The following is a 27024-nucleotide window of genomic DNA, read 5'->3' on the forward strand; positions in this document are numbered from 1 at the left end:
CAGATTTTAGAAGGATATACTCAATACACATTATAACCACATCCAGTCCAAAACCAAAAGATACATAGACAAAAGGGCAATACTTAGACATTTAAATGAATATCTTCCCCTTGCGCCTTCATCTTGGGTAGTCTGGGGCAGTCTCTCTGTTCATCATGGCACCTGTGCTTGCTTCGCAGTCCTCTCCAAAAGAGACAAAGAGGGAGAGGATAGAGGAGAGGAGCCCAACCTCCTTGGCTGTTGTTCTTTTTAAAGATTGATTCTTGCAGTCATTAACTACAAGTCCCAGAATCCCCTTTCCCTCCCAAAAGTGGTTTATCCAGCCCCATTTTTCCAGAGAGTTCTGTCTTCACACAAGTCTTTCCCTTTGATCTATTCCCTCCAGCTATACTGTAACATTCTGAAAGAACTGACCAGTTAGGGTTGGTTTCTGGGTAGATTGGACAGGATGGCTTGGGAAAACACAATCTTCATGGTTACACCTAGATGTTAATCACTCTGATATTCTGATCTCCTGATAACATGACCCTTGAAATCTTTATAGTAAAGATGTACACGCATTTGTACCCTTTGATGACAACCTTCTTTGATACGTAAATGGAATTCCATTGTGAAACCAGATAGCTTATTACACAACAGACCTTCACAAAGTATATGTCAATATATTAAATAAAAAATATGTTTAAAGGCACCCCATTTCTTACACCATGAGTTGTAATTAATACAAATCCCAATAAAGTAATGTCTAGATCAGTGGTTCCCAACCCAGTCCTCGTGGAATCCCTGCCAGTCCAGGATTCAGGGATTACCCAGTTGTATCTAAGGTGTTTTTAGAAACCCCCCCCCCCCCCACCCAAAAAAAAACACCTTGGACACAACAGATTGTTTGATTCCTAAATCCTGGACTGGTAGGGGTTCCACGAGGACTGGTTTGGGAACCACTGGTCTAGATTATAGATGAGCCTTATGCATAAACTAGTATAATTAATAACAAAAGCAAAACATAACTCACATTAATACTATGAATCAACCCTACACCCTGGTGTTGGTTAATGATTGGTTCTCTCAAGGGCACAAAAGGTGTAGACACTGTAAGCACCAAAATAACTTTAGCTTAATAAAATGGCTTTGGTGTATAGATCATGCCTCTGCGGTCTCTGCTGTTTAAGAATGAAATCACCTGTAATATGAAGCCCTGGCCGCACCCTGGTTTCCTGTTCTTTGTCGGCCATGGGTTAGAGCTTTGTTGCATCTCTAGAATAGAAATCCAGCTGAGAAATATTGTCAATGTAAGCATGCTCTCACTCATTTTGCACATAAAGCTATGTTATTGAAACACTCTAAAATAAAAAAAAAGTATAATCTTCTGGAACAGTTAAGATGTATTGAGAGATTGTGTGAAAAATCTGGAAAACATAACTTCACACTTCAAACTAGTACTGTTGGCATGAAATTCTTTATGTTTATCTCAAGGCAATTATGGCAGTTATTTTTTATTTTTTTCTAATTTAAAATTTACAGATTTGTGCATCTAAAGCACTACTTATTATTTCTTAGAAAGTCTCCTAACAAAGAATATATATTCTCGTTAACAGAAACTACCGCCAGTTCTTAGCCTACAGGAAGTGGAAGAATACAGAGACAAGTTAAAGCGACAACAGGCTGCAGTAAGTACAATGCTTTGATGAGCTTTATTTTTAATATATAATGTATAAGGTTATCGCTATTGATATATCATGCATAAAGAATTTTTTTCATGTGCTTGAGATTTCTTGAAATGGAAATTTTGTTGTTGTAATTTTAAATGCAGATAGTATGGTAAGGAAAACCGCAAGCACCATAACCACTATAACTTATTTACTGGTATGTAGTGCAGAGCGTTTCTGACACCTGAATCCCACCCCTTAAAGGGATATTTTTAAGCAGCAAAACAACTTTAGCTTAATGACATGGTTTTTAGTGTATAGATCATCTTCCCGCAGTCTCACTGCTATAAGCTCTTGATATCCCTGACTGTGTTTCCTAAAGTGGCTGGTTCAGATGTAAATACGTGTTTCATCCCCCCCCCCCCCCTTTTTTTTCTACCTAGAAGTCAGCTATACCCTACACATAGTATTGTTAGATCAATACAAGCACTCTTAAAAAACAGAACAACTCCCCCCCCCCCCCCCCCCCCCAAAAAGAACACTAACATTAACCCCTTAAGACCGGAGGGCGTACAATTACGTCCTTTTTTTAAGCGGCTCTAAACGCCGCCAGGCGTAATTGTACGCCCTACGTTTTTTTTTTTACTTACCCGGTCGCCGGCGATCGCGGTTGGGGGGTCTCCCAGGGAGCCCCCCGCGGCACGTCCGCCCTCTTCATCCCCCCGGGCCATGTGAGAGTGAGGTCCTTGCGAGGACCTCACAATCACATGGCCGGGATAGCTGGCTGCAGCAATGTCAGCAGGGGGACTTACTGTAATGACAGTTAGTCCCCCTGCTGGCTGGAAATCAAATTAGAATAAGTGTAAAATTAAAATTAAGTGTAAAAAAAAAAATATATATATATACTTAGATCATATATATATATATATATATACACACACAAATATACATACATACACTGTCTAGGTGTATTTTACTATTAATCTATATATAATGAAAAATAAAATATGAAAAAAATATATAGATGTGTTATTTCGTTCTAACTGTATTGTGATATTAATATATATATATATATATATATATACGTATATATACACGTGTGTGTGTGTGTGTGTGTGTGTATATATATATATATATATATATATACACATATATTAATTCTACAAATATATTTATGTAATATTTTGACATAATTAGGTATCCTAATTAATTACAATAAGCGGGACCTGCCTGACAACCCATGCCGAAAGTAAAGGGAATTTAATTTGCTAGCACTATATTTAACCCTATAACTTTCCAAGACACCATAAAACCTGTACATGGGGGGTACTGTTTTACTCGGGAGACTTCGTTGAACACAAATATTAGTGTTTCAAAACAGTAAAATGTATTACAACGATGATATCGCCAGTAAAAGTGAAGTTTTTTGCATTTTTCACGCACAAACAGCACTTACACAGACGATATTATTGCTGCAATACTTTTTACTGTTTTGAAACACAAATATTTGTGTTCAGCGAAGTCTCCCGAGTACAACAGTACCCCTCATGTACAGGTTTTATGGTGCTTTCAAAAGTTACAGCGTCAAATATAAGGCTTGTGTTCATTTTTTTCACATTAAAATTCGCCAGATTGCTTACGTTGCCTTTGTGACCCTATGGTAGCCCAAGAATGAAAATTACCCGTATGATGGCATACCATTTGCAATAGTAGACAACCCAAGGTATTGCAAATGGGGTATGTCCAGTCTTTTTTAGTAGCCACTTAGTCACAAACACTGGCCAAAATTGTCATTTTTTGCATTTTTCACACACAAACAAATACTAACGCTAACTTTGGCCAGTGTTTGTGACCAAAAGACTGGACACACCCCATTTGCAATACCTTGGGTTGTCTACTATTGCAAATGGTATGCCATTATGGGTGTAAATTTATTTCCTGGGCTACTATACAGTCTCAAAGGCAATGTAACCAATCTGGTGAATTTCAATTTCAAATGTAACGTGCTATATTTGACCCTGTAACTTCCCAAAACACCAAAAAAAACTGTACATAGGGGGTACTGTTTTACATGTGAGACTTTGCTGAATACAAATATGTGTAATTTATTGCAGTAAAAGCAAACCGTATTATGACATTGACAGTTAAAATGTCATGTAGAACTAAAAAAAATAACATTTCTTATTTTCTCCCATTTTTTTCATATTAAATTATGTTTCATAGCTAGATATTTGATATTAAATGAAAGCCCTGTTTCCCCTGAATAAAATTATATATAATAAGGGGGGGTGCATTTAATATAAAAGAGGTGAATTACGGTTGGACAGACATATAGCGCAAATGCCAGGTTTTGTTTATGTTTTGTTTTGTTCACAACTTGTACATTTGGCTCAGTCCTTAAGGGGTTAAAAATACAAATAGATTTATTTACCTTTTAGTCCCCTGGCATGTTGCACTTAAATATTAAAGGGACGCTGTAGGCACTATAACCATTTTATCTCGCTGCATTGGTTATAGTACCTGGAGTCCCCTGGCACTACCCCTCCATCCAGTGTTATACTATTTGTAGCAGTTTAACAGTGAATGAAGGTCATTGGATTCCCACAGCCTTGTCACTACTGGAGGTGTGACTAAGGCAGAGATAACACCCTTCCTTAGAGCTATTCCAACGTCATACCTTAATAGGCACTGTGATATGCTAAAACCAGGCAGCTGATACTCTCAGCAAATCACAGCCACCCAATGCTGCTCAGGTAATATTGCTTCCTCATTAGCCAAAGCATCACAAAAGGGATGGGCTGCTGGGGACTCTCCTTAAGCATTGAAACATTCAGAATGGTTTCACACTGAATGGGAGGATGGTGTCAGGAGACTCCAGACACTGTAGCTACTTTATTGAGATGAAGCTGTTATAGTGCCTACACTAACCTTTAAACTGTATTGACGCTGGTGCTGCAATGTTCCTTTAACCAAGTATATGGAATTTGTGCATTCAGAAAGGACTGTCCAGGGGAAAATGGAAAGGCGGCCCTGTGCTGTGCAAACACATTTTTCACACAAAAAATTCTCAAATTCTGGTTGTCTGATTGTCAATGTACTTCCCTGCCATCCATAACCTAATAGAGAATTATGGCAGTCGTAGTTCAACAGCAGCTGTGGAAGGCTGTTGGTCCGTCTTCACTTAATTAGAAGAAGGATATTTACCTTTTACAATAAAAATATTGCAAGCATGGAAAAATGTATGGAGGAGTGAAATATTCCAACTAAAACAAGAAACCAGAGAAGACTGCGTCTGCTCGGGGGAGCAGAGTCAGTCTTCTCCAGTTTCTGACACAAAACAAAATATCTAAAACGTGTTCTTTACTCCATGTTTAGAGATATGCATAATACCTGTTGACATGGAATGGATGCTACTAGAACATTGTTTTAAACACACTTTTTGTGGATTCAAAATAAAAAGTGCTATATAATAGTGATGAGAATGATAGCAAATTAAAGCCCATATTTCAAAACTGAGGCTAAAATACTAATGCTGTGACTGGTTATAAGTTGTGGCATCTTTACAGCTCACGTTGGCCTACTTAGTTTTTTGTAATTCTGTTTTCAGTTTAGATATAGTAAATAAACTCTTTACTGTCCCATCTATGTAATAATGGAGGGATGTGTGGCCTAAAAGGTTTACTCCAACCACAAATGACCACTTCTGCTGGTAGAAGTGGACATGGTGATAAGAATCTTGATGTGCAAGACCCTGAAACTGGGCTGCAGAATGGTGGGCAAGACCATACAGCAGTTTCACTCAAAACAGGTCTCGCCATGGTCGACCAAAGAAGTTGAGTGCATGTGCTCGGCCGCATATCCAGAGATTATCTTTGGGAAATAGACCTATGAGTGCTGCCAGCATTGGTGCAGAGGTTGAAGGAGTGGGGGTCAGCCTGTTAGTGCTCAGACCATACGCCGCACACTGCATCAAATTGGTCTGCATGGCTGTTGTCCCAGAAGGAAGCCTCTTCTAAAGATGATGCACAAGAAAGCCCACAAACCGTTTGCTGAAGAGGAGCAGACTAAAGACCTGGATTACTGAAACCATGTCCTGTGTTCCGATGAGGCCAAGATAAACTTATTTGGTTCATATGGTGTCAAGCGTGTGTGGCGGTAACCAGGTGAGGAGTACAAAGATAAGTGTGTCTTGCCTACAGTCAAGCATGGTGGTGGGAGTTTCAAGGTCTGGGCCTGCATGAGTGCTGCCGGCACTGGGGAGCTACAGTTCATTGAGGGAACCATGAATGCCAACATGTACTGTGACATTCTGAAGCAAAACATGATCCCCTCCCTTCGGAGACTGGCCCGCAGGGTAGTATTCCAACATGATAACGACCCCAAACACACCTCCAAGACGACCACTGCCTTGCTAAAGAAGTTGAAGGTAAAGGTGATGAACTGGCCAAGCATGTCTCCAGACCTAAACCCTATTGAGCATCTGTGGGGTGTCCTCAAACAGAAGGTGGGGGAGCTCAAGGTCTCTAACATCCACCAGGTCCATGATGTCATTATGCAGGAGTGGAAGAGGACTCAGATGGCAACCTGTGAAGTTCTGTTGAACTCCATGCCCATGAGGGTTAAGGCAGTGCTGGAAAATAATGGTGGCCACACAAAATATTGACACTTTGGGCCCAATTTGGACATTTCCACTTAGGGGTGTACTTACTTTTGTTGCCAACGGTTTAGGCATTAATGGCTGTGTGTTGACTTTTGTGAGATACTGTGTGTGTGTGTGTGTGTGTATATGTATATATATATTTTTATATATAGTATTTATTTATTAAAATGCCAAATAAATAGCATTTTAACATTCGCTGTCCTAAGATGCTATCCTGACCGGAAATCGATTTGTATTAGTAATGTGTGTGCTTTCTTTACATAGCCAGTATTCCTAGGAGCTTTAATCACAATGAGTATGCTATGATGGCTTCCTTTAAACAGAATACAAATTGCTGTGTTTGCCATTAATTTAAAGTGGCAGATTCACGTGATTACTTTTCCAGCACCACTATAACTCTAGCATCTTTTATTAAAGGTTATCATTCATAATGCAAAGCTACCAATAAATGTAATTGACTTACACATGAATGTATTGCCGGCGAAACATAAAATAGAAGCATTTCTTGCCCTTAATGATACATGTCCATGATTGGATTACCGGGAGAGAACCTCTGTTTCTGAATCATTTTTCTGTGATTTTCTATAGCAGGGCTTATATTTCACAATTTGAAATGACATGAACGCAGAAAAGAGTAGGGGTTTATATGTTATACTATATCACTAAATTGAATTATTATGTCATCTTTTTTATGTTGTTTTCTTTCCCTTTTTTTTCCAAGTTGAAATATATTAAGAATGCTCAAAGCTAGAACGGAATAGAATGCATTTTCCATATACAAACGCATCAATGTCTTTATGCCGGGTAGTTCGCAAACAGGACAAACCCTGCTTATATGCTCTCTATGCAAATCTGTGGTGGAATTAGTTGGATTACCCATAGTGTTGGCATAAGCAGCCATATAGGACCCGGGCCCATCACTCTCTATATCCATCACTGTTCTCACTTATCCCCCTATTCTTCCATTCCAACCATCCTTCCTAATGCTTCCTTTACTCAGATTATCTCCCTTCTTAACCTTCCATAACCCAAATCCACCCCTCCATGTGCTTCATCACTCCAATCCACCTCTACCTGTCCCTTAATGACTCCAACACATCCCTCCCTATTTTCACTATCCTCCCTCACTCCCTTCCTATTCTCGCATTGCTTTCTCCCATCCAGTGTTAATGTTGGCAGCACATTTCAAGTACGTTTTTTAGTCATGGTCTTTTCACTAAAAATCCATTTTAGTTGTAGTCCTATTTTAGCCATTTGAATGGTTTTAGTTTTAGTTGACTAAAATTGTTAGTCGGCAAAATTAACACTGCTCCCATCACACTATTTCCTTCCTTCCTGTCATATCATCATTCCAATTCATCTTTCTCTTTATGTCCTCTCATCACCGCAATCCATCCCTCCCTTTTTCCCTTACTATCTGCCCATTATAATCCTGCTCCCAGCCTTCCCTATGCTTCCATCCCTACTATCTCATGTGTTAAGTCCTATTAAAAGCTGCATTATTCCACCTTGATGCCTGTATCCTTACTTTTATTTTGGATTGGAGTTAGGATTTACCACCTCTCTATTTACCTTCTACTCCAGCAGACAGAGAACTTGAAGTTCCTACTCAGGGGCTTCCGTTGGTTCTACCGAGTTAAGCTTTGCAGTCCACGGCTAGCTCGTTGATTACAAGATCTTGATGATCGTTCTCAGCCTGCCCAAGCGGGCTTAGCTCAGGCAGAAAGCTTCAGGCTCTCTGTAGGCTGTACTGGAGGAAGAGAGTGACCATTATAAAACAGTTTGACTACTTACATCAACTTGGTTGATGGCTCCTGGATACTCATGGCACCATAACCACTACATTATGTGTTCTTTAAATTGTGCATTACTGATAACATGTCTAATAGTATCCTTATTTTTGAGAGAATATATGTAGTCTTTATGTGATTTAATTTAGTCAAACAAGTGTTTTTTTTTTTTTTTCCCCTTTCCACTTCCTTTTCAAATAGGTATCCAAAAAAGTTGCAGATTTGATTCTTGAAAAACAGCCTTCTTATGTAAAGGTAAGAAATATGTGATACAAGCGACTATTATTCGATGTTATAATATGTTTGTTCCAGAATAAATTGCAAGCTATGCAGATGAGCAGAGACCGCCATTATGTTTCAGGTTTCAGACCCAATTCTGCCTGTGCTATTCTGGAAGAATTGTGCAAACCTAGTCTCTCGAATGAGCTCTGCCCTACACATTAGTTTTCCAAGCATTGCCTTGTTATATGTAAAATGATGCACAGCAGCACATTTTAAAATTGCATCCATCGGGGAGAGTGTTACGCACTGCTCTCACCTCAACTGTTTTTTTAATACAAATGCAAACTTATACAAATAAATACAGAGGCAGTACACACCTCTGTGTGCTAACCTGTTCATTATAAGGAATATACAACAGACACGAGGTCATCCATTGAGAAGAAAGGTGGTTTTGCTTACAGCAGATAAGGTTATTTACAGTATGAATACAGTACAGATTCTTTAGATATTTAAAAAAAAAAAAAAAAATACTTGGATGATTTTTTTATTTTTGTGTGGAAAAACTGAATATCCAGTGATATAATTAACATGTATATGAACAAATTGATCCAAAGAGAAAACAAATTCCCATTACGGAGTCAAGGAGGATTTTCTTCCCTTTTTGTGGCACCATTGGCCGTCGCTTCAAATTGGGTTATTTTTTTTTTGCCTTCTTTTGGATCAACACAATACAAAGATAAATATATGATTTAAAGTTTGAACTTCATGGACTTAAAGGCATTATAGTGCCCTCAGCGAGCCCCCACCCTCAGGGTCCCACACTCGCTGGGCTAAAGGGGGAGGAAAGGGGTTAAACACTCACCTTCTCCATCTACGGTTCCCTCGGCACTGGGGACTCTCCTCCTTCTTTGGTCGTCATCGGCTGAATGCGCAAGCGCAGCAAGAGCCGTGCGCGCATTCAGTCAGTCCATAGGAAAGCATTCTCAACGCTTTCCTATGGACGCTGGTGTCTTCTCACTGTGAAAATCACAGTGAGAAGCGCGTAAGAGCCTCTAGCGGCTGTCAATGAGACCGCCACTAGAGGCTGGATTAACCCATTTGTACACATAGCAGTTTCTCTGAAACTGCTATGTTTACAGCAGGCAGGGTTAATCCTAGATGGACCTGGCACCCAGACCACTTCATTAAGCTGAAGTGGTCTGGGTGCCTATAGTGGTCCTTTAAGTCTTTTTTTTTTTTTTCCCAACCTAGATTACTGTGTAACTATCTACATAAACTCATACACATACATGTTAATTTCACCCTCTGAAAATATTCCACCTACACGTCTTAGAACAAAGTGTTCGTGATACGCAATTCTCAAAAATCAACTGCTCATGCATAGTAAGCACAATCACCTTAGATTTATACATAATAAAAAATAACAGGAGTAACTATGTGCAATTCAACTGCAAACTGTGTCTATTCACATTAATGGAATCCAAAGCATATCTTTCTTTATGTGCAATATCTTGCATACAGTAATTCACAGGATACACTTTTGTTTTAAAAAGCTGTATAACATGGTCCAGGCATCATGATAGAGGTGTTAAATAGATACCCAAGGTATTGCAATTGGGGGATGTTCAGTCTTTTTTAGTAGCCACTTAGTCACAAACACTGGCCAAAGTTAGCGTTCATAATAGATTTTTGCATTTTTAACACACAAACAAATATAAATGCTAACTTTGGCCTGTGGCTACAAAAAAAAAAAAAGACTGGACACACCCCATATTGAAGACCCTGGGCTGCCTACTTTAAAAAAAATATGTACATGTGAGGTGTGATTCAGAGATTTATGACATATAACAGTGTTACAATGTCACTATTGATAAATATTTCAAATCTATATTTTGAAACAGCAAACCTGTACTTATAGCCCTATAACTTGCAAAAAGGAAAAGCTAAGAGCATGTTAACATTGGGTATTTCTTAACTCAGGACAAAATTTAGAAACTATTTAGCACTGTTTTTTTTGGCAGTTGTAGATACGTAACAGATTGTGGGGGTCAAAGTTAGAAAAAGTGTGTTTGTTTTCTTAAACATTTTCATCATCATCATAGCTACAACCTCAGCTAGGCTTTAATAGACAGCGCATAGCCACATTGGAGTAACCTCTCCGCAACTCCCCCTCCTCCCAGTTTTATCTGCCGGCCCATAAGTCGAGCCCGCTATAGAGCACACACACATAGCTACCCGGCCAGGGGGACCCCCTACATGCCCAGCACTTACTTAGAACCACACTTGGATAACTCTCCCACTTAGGCAACAAGAGATGTTTACTGTTAATGTTTATAATTGTGCAACCTAAACCATAAAAATGTGCAAAGTTTACCAATGCCCAATACAGTTATGAAATGTTGACTCCTTCGCAGGTTAATGCTGTTGTGGCATTACTTGCTACTATGTATCCTATAAGCACGATAAAATAAAGAATTTAAAAAACAACAACAACAAAAAAAACATTTTCATCATATTTTACAATTTTTTTTTATAGTAAATTATATGATATGATGAATATAATGGTATCTTTAGAAAGACCATTTAATGGCCAGAAAAAACTGTATATAATATGTGTGGGTACAGTAAATGAGTAAGAGGCAAATTACAGCTTACAACAAACATCGGAGAAATGTAAAATCAGCCCTGGTCCTTAACGGTAAGAAAATGAAAAAAAGATCGGGTCATTTAGGGGTTAAACTATGGAGCACAGACAAGAAAGAGGAGACGGGGACAGTCTCTTAGCACATTTGGAAAAACAGCTTTTACTTATTTATTTTTTTTGTCAGATAACCTAAAGTGCTTTTTCATATATTATGGTTTTTTTTTTTTCAATACAAGCATTCAAAAGCATTCAAGTGTGAAATGACTGTAGGGTTGAAAAACATTAATCAATAAGACAATGAAGTTTATAGAAAAGTGTCAAACTCATCCACGATATAACTGTTTGTTATATACATGTGGCTAGATATGCATGTTATATAAAGATAAATGCCACCTATTTAATTTGTACGACTACCTGCCCCTATTAATTAGTCCCTGGGTTTCTAAGAGATTCCAATGAGATTAATGAGCTGCTGTTGAGGGTGAAAATTATGGTGTTAATTAGTAGAATAGATATTAATAAGGTGCAAAGGTGATCCATTTTATTCTTTAATCGAGAGTGTAGTAACTGCAATCACAGTTTCACAGTTTCTAAGAGAAAAGCCTGTTTATCTTTACAATTTGTGATTTCTGTTTGTTTTAATAATACCCCTCTCTTAAATAGTGACTTTTACTACCTGAGTTAAAGGTAGCATTGGAGGGTAATAACATTAACCAGGTTATTCACTAAACACAGAATTTTCTCTGACTGGGCAAAATCTGGTGAAAATTACTGAATATCAAGCACAATAGCAATTCTCTAGTGTTCGTGTTAACTATGTAATGGATGGTTCTTGCCTGTGAGTCCCCTGTAGGACAGTTCACAGGTCACCCCCCCTGTCCCAGCCATGGGCAGCAGCTTGGGCTATTATAATATGAGGGTGGAAACGTAGTGTGTAGTGTGCCCCCCTTGGCGCCCACCCATTGGCAGTTGGTGGGTGCCCCAATTATAATATTTAGGGGTGGACCTAGTGTCCTCCCTCTGACTCGCACCCATGGGAAGCAATGGAACCACTCATTTTAATATTACTAAAATAGTAGATTTTAGTCGACACAATCATTGATTTTTGCACCTTCCACAGCCCATCTGTGCAGTGTTAATTTTGGCGGCAAATTTCTGTTTAGTTCTAGTCTTAGTCCTTTGACTAAAAAGCCGTTTTAGTTGTATTTTAGTCATCTGAATTGTTTTAGTTTTAGTCGACTAAAATCTGACTAATATGGTTAGTCGACAAAATTAACATTGCCGCCTAGTGTCCTCATTCCCGTATCTACCCAACATTAAAATGTATTAACTCTACCTACCCCCTCCTAATTATAGTAAGGGGGGCTATTAAGATATATACATACACACGCTCACACGCTCTCTCTCTCTCTAACCTGTGCTGGGGCAATCTCCTCTCTGCAGCTCAGCAACAATAAAGTCATCATGCCAATCAGATTCTTCTCATAGAGACTAATTGCAGACCTATGGTGCATGTGGGGCAATCATGGTGCTTTACCAATCCAATGCTTCTTGTTGAGAAGCATTGAAGCCACTGCTTTATGAGAAGCATTAACCATGTTCAGTGTTATCATGCTGTGTGTGATGACGCTGAACATAAAGACCTTCGAATATCGAAGGTCTTGAGAAGGAAGCTGCTTTCGTGACTGTCTGATGGCCACTAGAATTGTGTTTGTGACCCAAAGTAAACATTGCCATTTCTAAAAAACTGCACTGTTTTATTGTATCTGAAAAAGAGACAGAATCTGTGCACCAAAACCACAACATTAAAATTGTACTGGTTTTGGTGCCTAGGGCGTACCGCTGAACATCTTTCCGTGTTATCTGATCGCACGTAAATTGCGTCTAATGCTGATCTGCAGTGAGGTGATGATTTACTGGGGTGAGAAACTTCCAGAGAAGAGACATTTAGCCTCTTTAATACAGAGACATTGATAAATGAAACAAATGTGGGTTTGCTTCATAAAAATAAGTTTCTTTCATTGGTTGCTGCTAAAATATTGTTCTTTAGTTAATTCTAATGGCTATTTTATCAGTTGTTGTGTTTGCACCTCTTATAGTTTCTAATTTTGTAACAAAAACATGGGAATCAATCTGCTGGACTTGGTATTCATAAATTTTGAAATAACCTGTGTGCTTACACTTAAAGGAGCACTATAGTGAAAGGGAAACAAACTCATTTTCCTGGCACTATAGGGTCATTAGGTCCCCCCCCCAGCCTCATGGCCCCCCTCCCGCTGGGCTGAAAGGGTTCAGACCCATTCAGCCAGTTACCTTTCTCCAGTGCCAGGCTCTCTCTGTGCTGGGGAACCCCCCACCCCCTGCAGACGTCAGACCCAAATGCGCATGTACGACAAGAGCTGCGCATGCATTTAAGCAGCCCATATGAAAGCATTACTCAATGCTTTCCTATGGACGTCCTGCGTCTTCTCACTGTGATTTTCACAGTGAGAATCGCGGAAGCGCCCCTAGCGGCTGTCAATGAGACAGCCACTAGAAGCTGGATTTGTTTTCAGCTGCAGGGTTAAAACTAGAGGGATCTGGCACCCAGACCACTTCATTGAGCTGAAGCGGTCTGGCTGCCTATAGTGGTCCTTTAAGTTCCACAGTAAAATTAATCTAAACAATCTGTTTCTAGTCCTAAACAATGTAAGTTATTTACAAAATCCATTTTGTCCTCAACAGGTTTTTAAATTATACCTGATAAGTTGCTCAGTGGGCACACACTTCTAGCACGTTCTTTCTTAACATATTTAAGTGGTAATAAAGTGCTCAGCCATGCACTGTATCCACTATCATTTTAATAATGGATTTATAAGTGAACATTTGTTTATTATGTGTTTTAAAATCACCACTTCCTTTTACAATGAAAGGAATGTAGCAATAAAGAAAGTGTGTAATTAAAAACACAGTTCTCCGATGTGTTGGCTTTGCAGTTAGGCTGCGCTCTATCTGTAATTTTAGAATGAAATATGTAGTATGGGTGACATGCGTAAAGAAACATTTTGTGCTGTTAGACCAATTAAGGAGAACACTAAATTATATGGTGAAACTTGTTAGAAATAATTCTCTTTTTAAATATCACTGAAAGAAACTGGATTCCTTTTTCTGTAGGTTATAAAAATGGACAAGTTATTAAAATGGCTTTTAAAGGACATTAATGCGGCTGCAATTAGTGGCCCGGTTTTATGTTGGTGTCAATAGTTTTTTCATACCACTTTGAGACATGGGTGCCCAAAAGGTAGATCTGCAGATGTTGTAGCACTACAACTCCCATGATGCTTTGCAGGTCTCTGGAATGCTTTAGAACAGGCTTCCCCAAACGTCGTCCCTCCAGATGTTGCTGAACTACAACTCCCATGATTCTCAGCCTATCTATTTCATTCATAGAATCATGGGAGTTGTAGTTTAGCAACATCTAGAGGGCCGGAGTACAATGACGACACATCATGTTGTTTTAAAAACACATGGGGATCTACCTATTGGGCACCCCTGTTACAAAGGGGAACAATCACTTCCCAGGATTTTTAGTATTATAGTGTCTTACTCCTATATTTAAAGGGACACTATAGTCACCTGAAAAACTTCAGCTTAATGAGGTTGTTCAGGTGAGTGCTACAGCTCCCTGCAGCCTTTTTCTTGTAAGCACTGTATTTTCTGAGAAAATGCAGTGTTTACATTGGAAGCTTGGAACACCTCTTGTTGCAGTCAATCAGACGGCCACCAGAGGGACTTCCGAGCCTGTCAGCACTGTTGTGGGAGTGGCTTCAGCTGACAGGTGAAGCCCGAACCCACAGGGACGCTTTCTGGCCACAATAGTGGTTGAAGGGGGGGGGGGGGGGGGGGACCTACTCTCCTTCCCCCCCCCGGCCCCCACCCCTGTGCGGCGGGTGGGGGCCCTACATTTAAAAATAAGGGGAGGACCTACTGCCCCCCCGGCCCCCACCCCTGTGCAGCGGGTGGGGGCCCTAAAATTAAAAATAAGGGGGGGACACCTACTGTCCTCCCCACGGCCCCCACCCCTGTGCGGCGGGTGGGGGCCCTAAAATTATCAATAAGGGGGGGACCTACTGTCCCCCCCCGGCCCCCACCCCTGAGCGGTGGGTGGGGGCCCTAAAACTAAACATAAGGGGGGGGACCTACTGTCCCCCCCCCCCCCGGCCCCCAACCCTGAGCGGTGGGTGGGGGCCCTAAATACAAAGGGGGGGGACCCTAGTTAACCCTCCCCCCCCCCCAAAAAAATGATCTCCCTACCTACCCCCCTCACCCTAAAAATAATGAGGGGGTACCTTTAACTAAAAACCTGTAAAAAAAAAAAAAAAAAAGATTAAAAACAACTTACCATTCGATGTTTTCTTTCTTCTAAAATCTTCTTTCTTCAGCCCCCAAAAAGGGGCAAATAAAAAGCCATAATAACCGACGCAATAAAAAAAACGAGCGCAAAAAAAACAATCCATGTTCACCCATGGAGGGCTCCGCGCAGACTGAGCTTTGCAGGGCGGGGGAAGGCTTATAAAGCCTTGCCACGCCCTGCAATTAGGCTAAGAACACTCTGATTGGCTGGTTTAAGCCAATCAGAGTGCTCTCTGTCATTTTACACGCGTGGGAAAATTCCAAAGAATTTTCCCACGCTTGTAAAATGACACAGAGCACTGTGATTGGATGGCTTGAAATCCATCCAATCACAGTGCTCTGTGTCATTTTACAAGCGTGGGAAAATTCCAAAGAACTTTCCCACGCTTGTAAAATGACACAGAGCACTGTGATTGGATGGCTTGAAATCCATCCAATCACAGTGCTCTGTGTCATTTTACAAGCGTGGGAAAATTCCAAAGAATTTTCCCACGCTGTGTAAAATGACACAGAGCACTCTGATTGGCTTAAAACACCCAATCAGAGTGTTCTTAGTCTAATTGCAGGGCGTGGCAGTCTGCACGGAGCCCACCATGGGTGAACATGGATTGTTTTTTTTGCGCTCGTTTTTTTTATTGCGTCGGTTATTATGGCTTTTTATTTGGCCTTTTTTGGGGGCTGAAGAAAGAAGATTTTAGAAGAAAGAAAACATCGAATGGTAAGTTGTTTTTAGTTAAAGGTCCCCCCCTCATTATTTTTAGGGTGTGGGGGGTAGGTAGGGAAGATAATTTTTTTTGGGGGGGGTTAACTAGGGTCCCCCCCTTTGTATTTAGGGCCCCCACCCACCGCTCAGGGGTGGGGGCAGAGGGGACAGTAGGTCCCCCCCCCCCTTATGTTTATTTTTAGGGCCCACACCCACTGCTCAGGGGTGGGGGCCGGGGGGGGACAGTAGGTCCCCCCCCTTATTTATTTTTAGGGCCCCCACCCACCGCTCAGGGGTGGGGGCAGGGGGGGGACAGTAGGTCCCCCCCTTATGTTTAGTTTTCGGGCCCCCACCCACCGCTCAGGTGTGGGGGCCGGGGGGAGGACAGTAGGTCTCCCCCCTTATGTTTAGTTTTAGGGCCCCCACCCACCGCTCAGGGCTGGGGGCCGGGGGGGGACAGTAGGTCCCCCCCCTTATTGTTAGCTTTAGAAAGCGAGCTGAGCTGTCAGTCAGACAACTCAGCTCGCGAACGCGCATTCCGCGCACATGCGCGGTATAGCGCTGAGGTTCTTCATAGGGCGGCTGTCAATGCCGCTCTATGAAGAACGCGATTGGTGCAGTGCGAAGCCGCGCATGCGCACCACATCGCGATGACGCTTCTCTGTGAGAAGCGTCCTATTGGGCCCCGCGATTTCGTCATTTTGACGAAAAAGGGGGCGCGGCATGGCTGGGAGCTCGGCGCTGGAACGGAGGTAAGTTTTTCATATAAAAACGCCCCGAAAATAATTTTTAATAAATGAAAGTACATATAAAAGCAAGAAAGAAGGTTGGGGGACCTGTCTTTCTTGCTTTTATATGTTGACTATAGAGTCCCTTTAATAAATATATGTGTTGAAGAAAATATAACCAAATTTAGAAACCTTCACTGCTGTACCTCTTACCTGGCACTGCAAGCCTCCTTGTTAATCTAAGTGAACCTTGTTACTCAGAGACAGGATATGTCTGCTGTGCCTACTCAAATGTGCTCCGGTACCACATGAGGCTCGCTACACCAGGTTGCATGTGTTTGGATACAGAATTAAGGTTCAACTACACTTGATCAGATGTGCTTTGACAAAAGATGCTGCACTTCGCACATGTCTAATACAAGATGAGAACCACTTCATGTGGTTAGATATGCTTGTGTACAGAATAAGAGCTACTGTATGTGCTCAGATATGCTCTGATACAAGATCTTCTACATCCAATCAGATGTAAAACACAACAACACTATTAGAGAAAATGTATTGATACTTACCGTAATTTTCTTTTACTGGCTATTACTCATGGCAGCATTTAACATATGGGTTTAGCTCCTCCCTCTAACCCTCAGGACAGGAAACACAATCAATTAAACAATTAAGCCTACCTTCCCCTAGTATAATAGGTACCCCAGTATCCTCCACACCTCAGTCCAGTAACAAGACGAATAAACCAAGAGAGGGTGGGAGACCAAATGCTGCCATGAGTAATAGCCAGGAAAATAAAATTACGGTAAGTATCAATACATTTTCTCTATTCCTGGCTGATCATGGCAGCATTTAACATATGGGATTCCCAAAGCAATAACCACTCAGGGAGGGTAAGTCATGCTACAAAAATTGTTTAATATCCACTTAAGGCTTATAAGAGTTCAAGACCGATAGGCCAAACTCTGAATCAGAACGAGATGAGGCATCCACTCTGTAGTGATGCACAAAGGTTTTCAAAGATGACCAATTGGCAGCTTTACAGATGCTCTCTGCAGGAACTCCTGACTCTGCAGCCCATGAAGTAGCAATGGACCTCGTGGAATGTGCCTTGATGTCCTTGGGAACTGGTACCTGTTTAGTTCTGTAAGCTCTAGAAATAGCCTGAACAGTCCAGGAACGAAGGGTTGCGACAGAAGCAGCTTCACCTTTACGAGAACCCCAAGGTATCACAAACAATTGTGGAGACTTTCTCCAATTAGCTGAGCGTGCAATATATGTGGAAAGACACCTCCTTAGGTCCAGCGTATGACATCTTTCTTCATCAGGAGACGATGGCTCCTGAAAATACCCCGGCAGGACAATCTCTTGATTCAGATGGAAGGATGTGTAACAACCTTTGGAAGGAACTCAGGTCTAGGCCGTAGCACAACTCTATCATCGAAGAAGGTAGTGAACGGTTCCTCAGACGACAGTGCTCTAATATCTGACATTCTCCTAGCAGAGACCAAGGCCAGTAACAACAGGGTCTTTAGAGAAGGAACCTGCATTGGGACCTCATCAATAGGTTCAAAGGGATGTTCCGTCAAGGCCTGCAGAACCAGAGGCAAATTCCAAGGAGCTGAGAATATCTTGATAGGAGGTCTAATCCTAATGACTGCTTTGAAGAAGCGAATCACAATAGGATTTAATGCCCAACGAATACCAGAAAGAGCCGAGCAGTGCACTTTAACCCCTTAAGGACACATGACATGTGTGACATGTCATGATTCCCTTTTATTCCAGACGTTTGGTCCTTAAGGGGTTAAGCGTGTTAAGTTGAAGGCCCCTCTCCAGGCCTGCTTGTAGGAAACCCAAAACCTGAGACACGGAAGGAGAACCTAAATCTTGAACCGTGGAATTACACCATCGTGCAAAGGCTTCCAACACCTTATGGTAAGTAGAAGAAGTAGAAGGATTCCTAGAACGTAACAGGGTTGAGATAACCTGGTCCGAAAGGCTATGTTCAACTAGAGATTCCCTCTCAATAGCCATGCATGGAGCCTGAATTTGTAAGGCTCCAGATGAAACACTGGACCCTGAATCAGCAGGTCTTCCGAGACTGGAAGCTCCCAAGGCAGGTCCTTTGATAACCTCTGTAACAGGGGAAACCAAGGGCGACGAGGCCAGAAGGGAAGGACAGCTATCACCTTGCAATGTTCCTTGGAGATCTTTCTCAGAACAGCGTGGGCGAGGGGAATTGGAGGAAAGACGTAGGCCAGATCGAATTCCCATTTGATGGATAGAGCATCCTGAGCAACCACCTTTGGATGGTATCTCCTCGACACAAAGCATGGAACCCGAGTATTCCGAATAGTCGCCATGAGGTCCACTTGGGGAAGACCCCACTTCTGGACCAACTGAGCGAAGATCCTCCTGGAAAGTTGCCATTCTGAAGCTTTTATCAGGTGTCTGCTGAGGAAATCCGCTAATACATTCTCCTTTCCTGGGAGATAGGTGGCACAAAGGCCCTCCACATGATTCTGATCCCAGGTCATAATGGGAACAATTTCCCTCATCAGGGCTACACTCCTTGTCCCGCCTTGATGGTTTATGTAGGCAGCAGCCGCTTTGTTGTCCACTCTCAACTTGACCCAGGAATGCCGGATGACTTGTTGAAAATTAAGAAGAGCCAGAAAGGTAGCTCTTAGTTCACTGATGTTGGAAGGCAAGCATTGGGTTCTTGGAGGACATTTTGCTTGAAATAACAGATTCCCTAAATGTGCCCCCCATCCTGTCATACTGGCATCTGTCGTAATGACCACCCAATCTATTTCCAGCAAGGGGAACCCTCGGGAGATATTTTCCCACGACATCCACCAAAGGAGCTTCTGTTTCAGAACAAAAGGAATGCAAATCAGTTTCTCCCAATCCCTCGAGCTGGTCCTGAAATTTTCCAGAAAAAATTGTTGAAGAGGACGAAGGTTCCACTGTGCCCACCTGACAAGCTCTATTGTGGAGGAAAGAAGTCTCATAAACTCTCGCGCCGAGGCTGAAGTTTTCAGTCTGAAGTTCCTTATCCGATCTTGAAGTATGATCTTTTTGTCATGTGCGAGGGATACAATCGCCGTGTCGGTATTGAAATTTGCTCCCAGGAATATCAGTTCTCTTGAAGGATGCAAGTGACTCTTCTCGTAATTGATGAACCAACCGAAATGAGATCGTGTCAAGGACTAGTTGTCTGTGTTGGAATATTGAACTTAGGTCCGGGGCCACTACCAGGATGTCGTCCAGGTAGTGGAACACCGCTACACCTTCTTTTCTGAGCAAAGCAATGATGGTGACCAAAACCTTCGAGAAGGTCCTCGGGGCCATACTTATCCCAAAGGGAAGGGCCTGAAATTGAAAGTGTTCCTTCCGGACACAAAACCTGAGAAATTTTTGATGGGTGATTGTGATAGGGACATGAAAATATACATCCCTGAGATCTACCGATATCATCCAATCTTTGTGATGAACAACAGGAATGATGGAGCGAATGGATTCCATGCAAAATCTTCTGACTCTCAGGTAATGGTTGAGCTGGTGGAGGTCTAAAATAGGTCTCCATTTTCCTTCCGGTTTCTTGACCAAAAACACGGGAGAATAATATCCCTGGAATCTTTTTCTTATGGGTACAGGTACGATGGCTTCTTCTATAAGAAGATTGTTAACATAAAGAGTCAAAATCTCTCGTTTTTGGATGTTGGCAGGAAGCCTTGTGCGAATAAACCTTGGTGGAGGAGGAAATTCTTCGAATTCCAGATGATAACCTCCGGTGATAATAGACCTTACCCAAGCATCTGGAATGATTTCCCAGGCCCTCTGAAAGAATGAAAGACCTGCTCCCACTCGAGGAACCTGGAGTAAGCCACCTTCAGAATTGCTTGTTGGGGCGAAAGGAAGAGTTTTGCGTCTTGCCCCTAGAAGATTTGACATTCTGGCCGCTCTTCCAATTGGAATGTCTAGCGAATTCTCTGCCCGGTCTGTAGGTCTTACTTTCCCTAAAGTAGCCTTGATCCCTAAAAGGTCTGCGGTCCAGATGAGGTCTCTTGGGACGTCTATCTTGTGGCAGCATGACCTGTTTAACCTTGGCCGCTTTTTTAATAGCTTCATCCAGCGGCTTCCCAAAAAGCACTTCTCCCATAAAGGGAAGTGAGCACAAATTATTCTTGGAGGAAAGGTCTGCACCCCAGGATCTCAGCCAAAGCGCCCTTCTAGCGGTGACTGAATGAGCCGTAACCTTAGAAAGAATTCTAATGAGGTCAGTGGAGGATTCCAAAAGCCAGTAACTGGCGAGTTTTATATCCCTCAAGGATTCCGCCATCTGACGTCTACTAACACTTTTATCTATGTCATCCTCCAAGTCAAGCAACCAGGAACGCAAGGCAGAAATGGACACAGCCGGATGGCAACCTAATCCCGCTGTCATGAATGCTTTAGATAAATCAGTATCAATCATTTTATCCATTGGTTCCTTAAGGGAAGCATTGCTATCAATTGGAAGCGTGGATCTTTTTGCAACCTTAATGATAGGAGCATCAACTTTTGGGACCGTTGTCCACAATCTGGAATCCTCCTCTTTAATCGGGTATAACTTTGAAAGCCTTCCTTGACTAGTAATCCTTTTCCTTGGATTTTGCCACTCGCTCCGCATCAGGTCTTTAATAGAGCTGTGAACGGGAAAGGAAGGTCTTATCTTGTGCAAATCTCCAAAGTGTCTGTCAGAAGCTGAACATTCCTTGGCCTCTTCTGGCAAATCCAATGTTCTTCTAACAGCCATAATCAAATGCTCCATAGCTTTGGAGTCCAAGGAGCAAGGTTGTTCCATATACTCCTCTTCACTGGATGAGATTGGCTCTAAATCCAGGTAAGCTGAAGCCTGTCTGTATTCATCTGTATTCATCGTCAGACTGATCTGAGTCCATGCTGAAGGTCTCACCTCTTGATCTCTTACTTTTGTTGGATTCTGCAATTCCCTCCACCACTGCTTGCTTAATCCAATAAGCAATATCCTTGGCTGAGGAGGTAGAGGCTTGCGGTGACATCTGGCGATCAGATTCTCCTGCAACCATGGCTAAGCATCTTCTGCAGAGCCTGCAGTTATCCATAGGCCTTTCTCCACATCCAGGGCAGGCTGCCAGTTTCTCCCTTCTCCTCGATGGGGATCTGGGACACGAGGGCTGTAAGATACAGAAGTCATAAGACTGTACCCTCCATGCACTCTTTTTAGTAACGTGAAAAAAACAAGAAAAAATATTGCTCACCTATGACCTATTGCAGATCTCGTCGATTTTGCAGAAGGGGATGAAGGATCCATACTGACTGTAGGGCTAAGAACATTAAAAAAAGATAATGTATTCCCAGCCCAAACATTTTGATGATAAGAAAAGTTAAGTACCTGCAGAGCTTTAAGAACAGTCTAATAGAGAAAAGATATATACAGATTGACAGGGCGCCACAATCACTAAATAGGTATGTGTATGGGGAGCATAATAGAGCACTGTATCTTTAAAGGGAAAGGAAACAAGCGTTTGTTAAGCTGAATACCGCCATTTCAAATTTCCCGCTCTGTACCTTTAAAGGATCGCACATGCGCACGTTGGTCGCGAGATTGCGAAACCGCCATTTTGGGTTTTGCAAAAATCACTCTGATTCCAGTCGTGCGCATTGCGCATGCGCGGGCGTCTCACCGTTATGCTGATCGTCTGATCGAGGTCTGCAGCACTCACTGGACACCAGAGGATTCCAACAGCCTGTGGAACTAACCACCCAGGCTCCCAGGGGTTCCCAACTCCTTGGAGATTGGGCTACATGTGACTGGGCTTCCTGAGGAGGGAGGCTGACCTCCACAGGGATAAGACCATATCAAACATGGTCAGGTGAGCAAAAAAATAAATAAATTATTCAGATAAACTGAAAAAAATAAATAAATAAAAATAAAATATATATATATATATATATATATATATATATAAAACTGTCCTAGGACTAGGAGGACAGGAAAAGAGGTGTGGAGGATACTGGGTTACCTATTATACTAGGGGAAGGTAGGCTTAATTGTTTAATTGATTGTGTTTCTTGTCCTGAGGGTTAGAGGGAGGAGCTAAACCCAGATGTTAAATGCTGCCATGATTAGCCAGGAAACTACTTTTTCTCTTCCACAGTATACTACTTTTTCTCTGCCCTACTGTTTATTGTTACCTAAGCCATCGGAGGCTATAACAAGGCTACTTCCAACTTCTTCCATTTACTATCCAATCAGATGTGTCTGTGTAGAAGTCATATATATCTATTTTTTTGAGCCTGTGTTTTATAAAAATAAGTCCCATGCTTAGTCAATTTTGATTTCCAATTGTGAAATTTCATGCACTGATCATTTATTTAACCTGCTTACATGCGCAAGGGGTTAGTAAAGTGTCTCCTTAATCTTACCGTATATACTCGAGTATAAGCCGAGTTTTTCAGCCGAGTTTTTCAGCCCATTATAAGCCCAAACTCGGCTTATACTCGAGTCAAGGTCTGTATTATGGCAATTTGCATTGCCATAATACAGACTGGGGGGAGAGGGGGGCTGGCAGAGCTGTACTTACCTGTTCTGCAGCTCCTGTCAGCTCTCTCCTCCTCTGCGCCGTCCGGTCAGCACCTCGGTCAGCTCCCAGTGTAAGTCTCGCGAGAGCCGCGGCTCTCGCGAGACTTACAGTGTGAGCTGATAGAAGGAGCTGCACGGACGGCGCAGAGGAGGAGAGAGCTGACAGGAGCTGCAGAACAGGTTAGTACAGCTCTGCCAGCCCCCCTCTCCCCCCCACTGAACTGCCACTGGACCACCAGGGAAGGAGAGCCCCCCTCCCTGCCATATATCAAGCAGGGAGGGGGGACGAAAAAAAAATATATATAAATAAAATACGAAATAATAATACAAAATTAATAATAATAAAAAAAATTAATAATAACAAAAAAAGGGGGATAAGGACCACTATGGGGGGGGGGGGTATAAGGACCACTATGGGAGGGAGGGGGGTATAAGGACCACTATGGGAGGGGGGGGGTATAAGGACCACTATGGGAGGGAGGGGGGTATAAGGACCGCTATGGGAGGGAGGGGGGGTATAAGGACCACTATGGGAGGGAGGGGGGGGATAAGGACCACTATGGGAGGGAGGGGGGATAAGGACCACTATGGGAGGGAGGGGGGGGGATAAGGACCACTATGGGAGGGAGGGGGGGGATAAGGACCACTATGGGAGGGAGGGGGGGGGGATAAGGACCACTATGGGAGGGAGGGGGGGGATAAGGACCACTATGGGAGGGAGGGGGTGGGATAAGGACCACTAGGGATGGAGGGGGTGGGATAAGGAATACTATGGGAGGGAGGGGGTGGGATAAGGAATACTATGGGAGGGAGGGGGTGGGATAAGGAATACTATGGGAGGGAGGGGGGGGGATAAGGACCACTATTGGAGGGAGGGGGGGATAAGGACCACTATGGGAGGGAGGGGGGGGATAAGGACCACTATGGGAGGGAGGGGGGTACAAGGACCACTATGGGAGGGAGGGGGGGTATAAGGACCACTATGGGAGGGAGGGGGGTATATGGACCACTATGGGAGGGATGGGGGGGATAAGGAACACTATGGGAGGGAGAAGGGGGATAAGGACCACTATGAGAGGGAGGGGGTGGGATAAGGACCACTATGGGAGGGGAGGGGGAAGTAAGGACCACTAGGGGAGGGGAGGGTAAGGACCACTAGGAGAGGGGTGAGTCAGGACCACTGGGGGGGGGGGTGAAGGAACACGGGGGTGGGGAGGTAAGGACCACTGAGGGAGGAGGAGGGGAAGTCAGGACATATGGGGGGGGGGAGGGGGCGGCAACATTTTTTTTGCCTACGGCGGCAAATATCCTTGCACCGGCCCTGCACACACTGCATTCACACACTGCATTCACACACTGCATTCATACACACACACACTGCATTCATGCACACACACACTGCACTCATACACACACTGCACTCATACACACACTGCACTCATACACACACGCTGCACTCATACACACACACACACTGCATTCATTATACACACACTGTAAATAAATATTCAATTAATATATTTTTTTTAGGATCTAATTTTATTTAGAAATTTACCAGTAGCTGCTGCATTTCCCACCCTAGTCTTATACTCGAGTCAATAAATTTTCCCAGTTTTTTGGGATAAAATTAGGGGCCTCGGCTTATATTCGGGTCGGCTTATACTCGAGTATATACGGTACTTCTTGAAATGTCGAATTTCCAGAGAAATTTGCACTTTTAGAAAACTCCTAAATGGCACACATCCCTCTGTCCCTGATTGCTCTGTACTATAGCCGAAAATCCGCGTGCGAATTAGACCTCCCCATAGGCAAGCATTGAATCGATTCCTGAGGCACCCCACAGTGGCTGTCTACCAGACAGCCACTGAGAGCAGACATAGTGTTGTAATGTAAACATTGCAGTTCTCTGAAACTTTAATATTTAACATTGCAGCACTAAGTGCAAAAGGGTCACATTACCCAGAACATTTCAATGACCTGTAGTGGTCTGGGTGCCTACAGGGTCCCTTTAACTGCGGCATTACACCTCCCAGCATTGTGAATAAATGCTTTTATAGCGCTGGTGTGTATCTTTAAGTGTTTGCCTTAAGTAACTGTCTTAGCATTTTGCAAATGGTTGCTGTCAAACATGTTATACAATTTTGCTATTTGTGTCTTCTTTTTTGCAAAATTTTCTAAAGCAAGGGTTCACGTGATTTACAAAATAGAACAGTGTTTCTTAGGTTCAATTTTAGTTTTTATTTTATGTCTGCTGTATATGCACTTTGCAAACTAAAACATTTCACCTTTTGAAAAAAACAAGGACGTTGTCATTACCTCAAGTGGATGTTGGTTAACATCCAGAGTTTTACCATCTTTCATGTTTAGGATCGTTTGCACAGTCTAAACTGTAACCTAGAGCGGTTACAGGCTTTGAAACATATGCTGTTGGTGATTATAGTAGATGTAGGAGCCCTTCTGATAAATATCATAAATGCTCATCTAGACACATCCCTTTCAAGGCCCCCTTCGTATGTGTAAGTACAAATTTCTTTAAAATTATACTTTTTAATCATTGTTTGTTTTTTTTAAACTTATTTTCTGTTTGACTTTATATTCTTACCACTGCATTTATATACAAATGCTGACATTTTAAAAGCCTCACAATATCAAAAAAATAAAATGCAAATTAAAGAAAAAGTTATAGTTTCCTGCTGAGCTTTGTCTCCTTCTCCAACATGGCAGCCGGACATGGACGAGACAGTGGTCAGTCCTTTCATGGTGTGTCTGCCCAGCATGCTGGGTACTATATGATGCTATTTTGTCGTATGAGCGACAGTATTGTGACAGTAAAGTACAACTGCAACAATATGTAAATGAAATATAGATCATATTGTTTTTCTCATATCTGTAAAAAGCAGTCTGGTGCCAGCTATACACTCAAAGGACGTATTTTGTTTTATTTTGTAGGATGAATGCTTTAACACCTTCATTTGACACTCATTGTATTGTTTTAATACACATAAAACTTTGGCTGCTACTTTTAGTAATCTTTAATATCATAATTGAATTACACAGGGGCTTGCCGCTATAATCATTTTGTGGTTCTACCGCTGTTGTGCATATATTGGAATTTTCTCTTTGTAGATCAGAGAACAGCATGATTCCAAAATCTTCTAGTACTAAGTCACACTTGGTAGAGAAAGTAATTTAGCTCCTATATGAGGGAGACAGTGTGACCCATGGTACTTTTTATTGTAATGTGTTTCTAAGCGTTCTTCTTATGAATGATTGGTCACTTATTTGACCTTCTCTTTGTTGCATAAATGCCAAATAGTCTTGGAATGCTTCCTCATTGGAGTTTTTAAGATGCCTTAATATGTGAATGCTTTTATGCTTTACTGAATGATATTGGGACATGTCCAAGTGGTCAGTTTTCTTACAATAAAGTGGTAAATTCAAGCAGCCCGGGCTGTTTCTTCCAGTCCTGTGTGACATTTCCCGTTAACATATTTATTTTTCCAGTGCATACATTGTGCATTTGATTAAGTACAAATGTTTTGTGACCACAATATACGAAAGAATATTTAGCAATAATCAGCCAGACCATACTTGCATCTACTTGCTTTCCTTGTACTTGCAGACACTTG

At 42.2% G+C, this 27024-nt stretch overlaps 1 protein-coding gene across 2 annotated transcripts in view; it reads left to right on the forward strand.

Moving 5' to 3' along the window:
* VPS50 (VPS50 subunit of EARP/GARPII complex) overlaps positions 1-27024 on the forward strand; it is a 215617-nt gene that overhangs the window by 24762 nt on the left and 163831 nt on the right. Inside the window, exons 4-5 of one of the 2 annotated variants that reach the window (XM_063452255.1) lie at positions 1596-1667; positions 8298-8351. In XM_063452255.1, coding sequence (XP_063308325.1) covers positions 1596-1667; positions 8298-8351 — 126 coding nt within the window. The remainder of the gene's footprint in view (positions 1-1595; positions 1668-8297; positions 8352-27024) is intronic. The other variant, XM_063452256.1, reaches the window with a different exon arrangement.

Source organism: Pelobates fuscus, chromosome 4 (assembly GCF_036172605.1).
Source record: "Pelobates fuscus isolate aPelFus1 chromosome 4, aPelFus1.pri, whole genome shotgun sequence".
NCBI lineage: Eukaryota > Metazoa > Chordata > Amphibia > Anura > Pelobatidae > Pelobates > Pelobates fuscus.